Below are 9,072 nucleotides of genomic sequence, written 5' to 3' on the forward strand. Positions count from 1 at the left end.
CAGTCCTCTCAGCTGTCTGATTCCCACAGAACCCCCGGCAGGGGCTGTGTCCTGCCCTAAAGCAGCTCTGCATTCCCACAGGACATCATCCATGACCCAGGCCGGGGCGCTCCGCTGGCCAAGATCGCCTTCCGTGACCCGTACCGGTTCAAGAAGCGCACGGAGCTGTTCATCGCCGCCGAGGGCATCCACACCGGCCAGTTCGTCTACTGCGGCAAGAAAGGTGGGGCTGGGCAGGGTGCTGGGTGCAGGACCCTGCTCCTGCCTTCAGAGCAGAGCTGGAACCTCAGCGCAGTGCCCTGAGTGAAGCTGGGCTGCTCTCCATGCTCCTTGCAGCTCAGCTGAACATCGGGAATGTCCTGCCCGTGGGCACCATGCCCGAGGGCACCATCGTGTGCTGCCTGGAGGAGAAGCCCGGTGACCGCGGGAAGCTGGCACGTGCCTCAGGGAACTATGCCACCGTCATCTCCCACAACCCCGAAACCAAGAAAACCAGAGTGAAGCTGCCTTCGGGCTCCAAGAAAGTAATTTCTTCTGCAAACAGAGCTGTTGTGGGTAAGGAACAGCTGCTTTGAACTTGTCACGGGGCTTCCTCTCGCTGCTAAGGAATCTTTCCAACTGGGGCTCCATTTTAACAACCATCTTGAAAATAGTGTCATGTGCAGGCTGGCCCCAGGTTACACACCAGGACAGCCTCTGCTCAGGTGCCTGACTTGCATGTTAATCTGCATAACTTTTGGGTGTTGCTAACCTGAATTTGGAGATGGTTTGTCCTAGTGAGAGTACAGAAAAGTAGATGCTCATTGTCCTCAGGCTGTAGCAGAATTGCTCAGCCTGTAAAACCTGCAGTCTTTGGGGGAGGACTTGGATGGAAAATGCCATTTTGATTTCATACTTTTGGTACACTGAGGGAAGCTGAGGGTATCAGGTGAGTGGAGTGTTCTGGAAGGTCAGACAAGGAATGACAAAACCACTGCCAAGAAGCAGAGGCTTTGCCAGGTTTGTTGTGCACCTGACAGCTGAGATGGCTGCTGGTGACACTTGCTGCCTCTGCATGAAAGTCACCTAAGTGAAAAGTCTGTTTCACTCCTGTAAAATTGACTCAGTAAATCATGAAACAAGAAGGTATTTGACCTCAAAGTTCTTCACAGTCCCCTGAGCTCTTTCAATTCGTACTTCAGTTGAAAAAACTCGATGTTGCTCAATAAATCGTAGCAGTAAAACTGGCAGTGCCTTAGAAAGTGTTAAACTCAGTCTGTGCACAAACCAAAAAGAAGGCTGTAGCTCAGCTGTGATCTCACTGTTGGTGTTGGCATTCTTCTGGCCTCCTGTGTGTTCTGTTCGGGTGTTCCCATGCCTGCCATTCCCTGCAGGAATCGTGGCTGGTGGAGGCCGTATTGACAAGCCCATCCTAAAGGCTGGCCGTGCCTACCACAAGTACAAGGCCAAGAGGAACTGCTGGCCACGTGTCCGTGGTGTGGCCATGAACGTGAGTATCTTTGGAGTCATCCCTGTCCCTTCTGACAGTTCAGAACAGATTTGTGGGCTATGGGGACAAGCATGGCATGTGTCTGGGAAAAAGTCTTCCCAGATAAATGTGCAGTCACAGCATAAATCAGCATTTGATGGTGATTGCACTACGTGAAAAGTGAAGCAGTTACTCTGTCCCCTTAAATCAGTTAATTGTTGTTGAACATCAGTTTCAGTGGTTACATTGCTGGCTTGCTTTCCTCCTGCACAGCCTGTGGAGCATCCTTTCGGAGGAGGCAACCACCAGCACATCGGGAAGCCCTCGACCATCCGGAGGGACGCTCCTGCCGGACGCAAGGTCGGGCTCATCGCTGCGCGCCGCACGGGGCGGCTGCGGGGCACAAAGACTGTGCAGGAAAAGGAGAACTGAGCACCCACCTTGGGGGCCACACAATAAATTTGTACAACAGAGCTCGTGTGAAGCTGGTGGTATCTGCTGCTGCAGCGGGGATGAAACAGGGGTGATGTTCTGCATGGGAAGTTGTGAGTGGAGAGTAGGGATTCTCAGCAGCACTTGCAGTCTGTAAGCCTGTCCTGCAGGCTGCAGTAGCACTTTCATGGATGCTCTTGTGCCCTGGTGTGATGTTTGTGTTGGCTGGGTTAATGGAAGCTGGGGCCTGACAAAGCAGGACAGCCAGTCAAATAATCCCTTGGTCACCTGGTTAACTCTGGAATCTGGCTGAAATGGTGAAAGGGTGCTCAGTTTTTTAAGTTCATAACTTCTATTATAATGGTTTTCCATTTTTGTGTTTTGGGGGAAAAGTGAGAGTTGTAGAACTTTGGAAGTATTTAGCTGCTCTCATTGCAAGGCTTGGGCTTCCTTTTGGAACTCCAGGCTCCAGCCAAATGGAAGGTGCCTCAGAAATTCGAGGTATCACACAGACTGCCCCCTCTACTCAGTGCTTGTGAAGGGCAGACAGCTTCCAAAATTTCCCCTTTGCAGATGGTCAGTTATTCATAACAGGATATTCCAAGGTGCTGCAGTAATGTGGGCAGTAGCACTAAGGTCCCCTAGGAAGGTGTGTTCTCATGAGAACAGCTGTCCTGTGAAAAGCCAAGTTTTTGTAAGGGAATGAGAGAAGAGAGACAGGAGTTTATTGCAAAATGGCTTCATTTACAGCATTTCTGAACTGGCTCTTGGAGGAAAAAAACCTCTGAAAGCAGATGGGGCTCAGCTTCACCTCTGAGCCCAAAGTCAGGGTTCCTGTTGATCTGCAGCAGCTCTGGCTGTGCTGGAGATGTCAGTGCTGAGGGCCAGACTTCATGGATGAATGTGACTGACTTCGGTGGGAATCCAGGGGAATGCAAAGCAGAAATGTTTCCATACCCACCCACAAAACCAGCACTGGAGCTGGCCATGGGTTTCTGGGGTGGTGAAGGTGATTTTAAAAACCCAAACTACACCTCGAGGAAAGGCATCAGATCACATTTGGGAAAAACAAGGCGAAGCAATGACAACTCTTTGTTTCTGTTTATATTCTTCCAATACCATCAAAGTCTGAAGTTCACATCTGTTCTTTACATGAGGTCAGCAGCTCTTCTGTGCCTGTGCTCTCCTGACAGGGACCAAAGTGTAATGCTCCTCCCAAACACCATCAGAAGAACAGCTGAAGTGTTTAATGTTCCACAAGAATTTACATTAAATCCACCGAAAGGACTCACAGAAACCCATAGCACCTGTTTACCCCTTATATTTTCTTGGGGAGATGGTTCCTGACAGCACTTGGCTGCCTCCGCTGCTGCTCCAGGCACTGTCAGAGGCCCACAGGTGTTTACAGCCATAGGATCAGTGCACCAAATCCATGAGTAGGGAATAATTAATACAAATCATTGCAAATAAATAAGTACCATATTACAATGCTTAATGCAGCTACAAGCACATTTAATGTAAACAGAGGCTTGCAATGCCAGAAGTCTCTAAATTCACACAGTAGTATGAAGATTTCAAAGATTCTACTTTCTTCACCAAACTCCAGTAGCAGCTACTATTCCAGTACAGTCTCCTGTTATCAGCATAAACATAGAACTTAAAAAAGCCACAGTGATGCTGGCAAATGACCACAAGACGAACTTTACCCAGGGGAAAAATGTTCCTCCAGTCCCAACACATCCAGTGTTAAATATCTGTGAAAAGAAACATGAGGGAAGAGGGAATAAGATAAAAAAATCAGAGGCTCTAAAGAAACCAACCTTGAATGAAAAATTTAAATAAACAGAAATATATTTTCCAGACTGAAGGTCTGATTTAAGCTGCAGAATGGAAGTGAACTCCAGCAGTTTACATGACAGGGGAACTTAAAGGAACTAACAATGCAACAAGAATAAAAAAATACACATAAAAATATACACTTGGGTTCCCAAATGCTTAACTTCAGCCTGGGAGGATCTGTGAAAGCACTGAATAGAAAACAAAAATGGGACTGAAGTTAAGCCAGTGCYTGTTCTCTGTGTGGGCTGAGCCTCAGTTGAGCTGAGCAGGGCAGAGGCTCCACCTGAGCCTGCACTGCAGAAATCAGGAATTAAATACAACAGGAACACTGCAGAGGAGCAGGAGCTGAGAGCTGCTGACCACAGGAAAACACAAATCTGACTGAAGAAGCTCCATCACAGAAACACTTTCAAGTGTAAATGAAGCAAAATAAACCACATTCAATAGAAAAAACACAGTTCCTTCTGTGGTCTTGCACTTCTCCTACCCCCGTAACTCATTGTATGGAATCATAAAATGGTTTGGGGTTGAAGGGACCTTAAAGATCATCTAGTTCCAACCCCCCTGCTGTGGGAGTAATTATGTAATGTGCTGTAATTATGCTTTAATTGTGTATCATAATCAGCAACCTCCTGCTCAAACCAACTGTTTTAGCAGCATGGCAGAATACCCAGTTGATTTGCTTATATGGTTTATATCCAGGATACTTCACTTCAGGGAGGAGCAGCCCTAATGCTGCACAGAAGACATGAGCTATTAAAGATACAGTCAAATTAAAAAAACCTACAGCCATGCTTGCTAGTAAAATAATAATAATGATAATAATGATAATAATGATGATGATGATGATGATTATTACATCCTCTCATATAGCGATTAGCACAGTTACAAGGACATCAGAAATCTTGAAATAAAGCAAACTGCTTTAAAGAAAGATGTTTAGTGTTCCTGCAGAATTTTCAGAGGCTATTTTCAGTATAAGCCTTTGTTCACTAAAATTTAAAAAAAAAACAAACAACAAAACGTTCCAGTGAAGCATTGAAATCTTCTTTTAGAAGGACTTCAAATTTCCCATCTACTGAAAGACCAAACAGCATTTTCTTTATAATTTTTAAGGGTGTGTTGAAAAGCACCAAGTGCTACCTAAGCATGGACAGGTATCACAAGTTATTTCATGGTAACAAAACCTTCATTAACATCATTATCCCTTTCCAACATTCCGTGACTTCTGCATGGTCCAAACGTTCCCACCTTGCACTGAGCCAGGCCCAGGAGAAGGAGAATTTCAACCCTGCCCCAGGGCTTCCCACAGCACCATCTCCCAGCCCTGAATGCCCAGCCTGGAGAAATCAGAAAGGGGTGCAGTCCTGGGAGATGCAAGGAACAGTAAAAGTTCTGTGAGGAACTGAAAAGGGAGATGCAAGCAAACAGTGTGGAGTAGGAAAATACAAGAGCAAACCCATCCAGGGAGTTTCTACATGAAGAAGAGAGGGAAACAAGCTCCAGCAGCAAGGTAATGATCCTGTTATGCTGAAGTTACCAGGTAAGTATCTATCAAACCTAAGGGAAATGCTTTGGGCTGTATTTTCAGCTAATGTAAAAACCACAGGAGCCCAGATTCTAAAAGATTTCAGGGAGTTGGGTGATCAATAAATCATTACACCCTCCACAGAAGTTAAATTTAAAAAAAATGGCTTTTTTGGTCCTGTGGCATTAACAAATTCTCAAAGAGAAATGTGAGAACAGAAACATTCGTGGGAGTTGTTTTATATTTTTGCTGTCTTCATCAAAATCTTTCTTCTCCCAGTTAACAGCAAATCCCACCCAGCAACGATCTGTTCGGATACATCCAAAGTGTATCCTGAATCCTCAGTTTTGTCAATGTGTTAATGTCCAGAGAATTCACACTCATGTTCACTCAAATGGGCAACATCGACTGAACAGACCAGAGATAAACTTGGGTGTCACAGGATCACAGAACAGTCAGGGCTGGAGGGATCTCTGGAGATCACCCAGCCCAACCCTCTGCCAGGGCAGGGTCACCCAGAGCAGTGACACAGGAACGTGTCCAGGTGGGTCTGSAATGTCTCCAGRGAGGGAAACTCTGCAGCTGCTCCAGAGCTCTGCCACCCTCAGTGTAAAGAAGTTCTTGTGTCACCTCTTGAGTCACCTGCTTCCAGGATGTCTTTTAAATTGTTTTTTTATTTAATGTTAGTACTGCAGCTTCCCAACAATTTACCACTCTTTTCCACTTTCTTGCATATCTTCAAGCGCAAACCTGGGCACCCAGAGGTTTCCAGGAGCCCTCCATTACACCCACCTCAGGTTCCTTTGGGTGATAGCCCTTGCTCTGGCAGAGCAAAGCAGTGCACAGGCTCACAGCAGCACCCCAGCCTCCTCTCGGTCTGGAATGTGCCAGGACACCTGGAATGTGCCAGGACACCTGGAATGTGACAGGACACCTGGAATGTGTCAGGACACCTGGAATGTGACAGGACACCTGTCCCTGGAGTGCCACTCCCAGAGCCTCTGGTCCTCCCAGGCACCAAGGCTGTGCCCAGGAGCATTCCCAGCTTGTCTCCAGACACTGCAGCCGGTCCGGGTGCTACAGGGGGTGCAAAGGCAGCAGCAAACCTGGCTCAACTTGAAGACACCCCAGCTTTATTTCCGTCTTCATCACAGCAAAGTCTCCTCCACCAACTTTTAAAATTGTATTTCAATAAATTCAACACAAGAGGCCTCCACTAGCCCGTTCTTCAATTAAGTCCACATTTTATTTATGGTTTGCTGTTGGTACTTCAATCAGATTTATATATACATAATCTAAAACCTACATCAAAACCATGTTGACTGCTCTGAAGACCGAGAGAAGTGACACGATTGAAGTTTTCTTCCACAGCTCTATGGTAAGTCTACATTCCCACAGCAGGTTTTTGGTTCAGGTCGCAGAAGTGTTCAGAAAGCCAATGCCAGGTCTCTCTCAGACTCGGAGTTGGAGAGTTACAGTTCTCTTTCAGCATTTCAGTCTTACACACAACCACAGTAGCAATCAGTAACATTTCTTTACTCTAGATAAACACCTGGGTTGATCTGCAGAATCCTGGCTTTTCACATTCCCACAGCTCTCCCTTTCTAAACCCTCACCGACACAGCTGAATAACCAAATCCCTCCCTGCGGTTGCTGCGTTATTTGAACATTAATTGTGAGAGGATTTGATGCCACTTCACACGGGAGGCAGCACGAGAGGCTGAGGAGAAAGTGTTTGTGAGTCCTTGCGGTGCCACCTGAAAAACGCCAGTTCCTTCACTCGGATGCAAACACAGGTACCTCAAACGATTCCATTTATCCCCAGGGAGGCAGGGACTGCCCGTGCCCGCCCATCGAACAGCCCCATCGGGTATTTGTGCACCTCGGCCCGGCCCGGGGCAGCTCTCGCTGCCGGAGCCGCTCCCGGCGCAGCCGCCGGCAATGAACGACAAGAGGTAGAAAATATTCACAGAAGCGGCTCGCTTTGGGAAACCCCTCGCTCAGCCCACTGCCTGTCTTTATTTGCTCAGAGGATTAGACTCGGTACGGATCTTAGAGAAGAAAAAGAATAGAAAATGCTTTACATGCTACTGAATCTGAAGTTCCTGCTCGGGGCGGTTCCTCGTGCCCAGAGAAGTTTGGGTTCAGGACAGGGAAGGCTCCCAAGCTGCTGCCAGAGGGGCCAGGCAAAGCACATTTCCAGTTCCCCAGGGATTTCACACAGCACCACCTCTCCCGTCAGTGAAATATTCCCATTTCTGCTGTTTCACCTGCCCCTAGTCACACACAGGGCAGGCAGACAGAATTGGTGAGTATCAGTAAGTCCTGAAGAACTAATCTTCACATTTCTAGGCTTTGGAATTTTCTTCCAGAAGACCTTCTAAGGACTTTGAAGCACCTACCAGATATTTAAATACAATCAAGTATATTAAGTGTCCAAGTTTTCAATCAGCCTTCTTTTCCAGAGTAGATCCCAGCAAAACCTACTGTTTTTATTCACCTGTAGAAACTAATGGTTCAAGATAGAAAATGGAGGGGAAAAAACCCCAAACAACAACCAAAGAAACTCAGTAAGCTACAAGCTATTAGAATTCCAGACTGCCATCAGTAGCACAAAGCTTTCCTATCCCACATAAATGACGAGATTTAAGAGAGGACAAAGCCCACCTGGTCAATGCTGTGGCTGCTGTTACTGCACTGTGAAAGGCTCCATTATGGAAAGCCAGGCTTCCTGGCAAACGTGGGTTTTTTTGGGGGGTTTTCTTTCAGCAGCAAACAGCAGGACAGCAGGTGTAGGTAAAAACAGGAGGTAAACAACCATCATGGCAAGTGAAGGGATTTGATTCCAAGAAAATACAAAAATATTAAATATAAAAATGATACTTGTAATCCAGAGTGAAAAACTCTGTAGGAAAGAATCTCAGGAAATGATGGACAGGAATTTAAAAGTGAGGGACAAGAACTGAGCAGCATTTCAATAAATAAAGCTATGAAAAAGGCCAATACCTTTAAAAGCTGCACCTACAGAGGTATCACTACAGCAAAGGAACAGAACTGCTCACTTAATGGCTCAGGTGAAACCACACTTGGAAAGCATTCATCCAGCCCTGGGCATTGTATGAAAACAGAAACAGCACACCACCATAACAGAAATGTGGATTAGGGATCTGCTTATACAGGAAAAACAAACATTTAAAGATTTTGCTCTGGTACGGATTAAAGGGGACGTCACTGCAAACACACCAGGAAGCTGCAGACTGTGCAGCTCACACCACTTTGGGCAAAAACACCAACCTACTGGAATAGCAGTGGCAAATTAAGAATGAAAATTAACATTATCAAACACTTTGAATAGTATAGAAACAGAGAAGGGAATGATCTTATTTTCCTGCACTGGATGTTTTCCTGTGGTCAGATTGTGGAGGATGAAGTCATAGAACCTTTTTCCTCTTGTTTTCATTACTCAAGGTTATTTCATGGTTAAAAATGAGAAGACATTTTTTGCACATTATTTTGAYCACTGAACAATGACCCTGTCATTTYAGAATTGTGCTGTGATTTAAGGCTATATTAAATTCTTCCAAGGAAACAGCCTGTAGGTCAGTTTTACTACCAAAAAGTGGCTTCAAGGAGTTCTAAAGCTAAAAAATACAGAGTTGGGTATTTAAAAATCTGATGAAAAGTTAGCCCTTATGCAGGAGAGTGTTTTTCTCCTTCAGAAACTGGTTCCCCCGTGCTTGTTTTGATTTGTCTGCAAACAAGAGCTCTGTCTTCTGTGCCACCCGCTGACTGAGCTGGCTTGACC

The 9,072-nt window shown here is 46.0% G+C and overlaps 1 protein-coding gene across 1 annotated transcript; it reads left to right on the top strand.

Annotated features, from left to right (window-relative positions):
* Positions 1–65: 65 nt before the first annotated feature.
* LOC130580622 (60S ribosomal protein L8-like) lies at positions 66–1,941 on the top strand (the record flags this gene model as incomplete). Its single annotated transcript, XM_057378239.1, has 4 exons — positions 66–223; positions 337–555; positions 1,374–1,489; positions 1,742–1,941. Coding segments are annotated over 4 exons (652 nt in total), but the record flags the coding sequence as incomplete, so codon positions are not given.
* Positions 1,942–9,072: the final 7,131 nt, after the last annotated feature.

Source organism: Malurus melanocephalus, unplaced genomic scaffold, assembly GCF_030028575.1.
Source record: "Malurus melanocephalus ecotype Western Australia unplaced genomic scaffold, MMel_1.1 scaffold_349, whole genome shotgun sequence".
In the NCBI taxonomy this organism is placed as follows: domain Eukaryota; kingdom Metazoa; phylum Chordata; class Aves; order Passeriformes; family Maluridae; genus Malurus; species Malurus melanocephalus.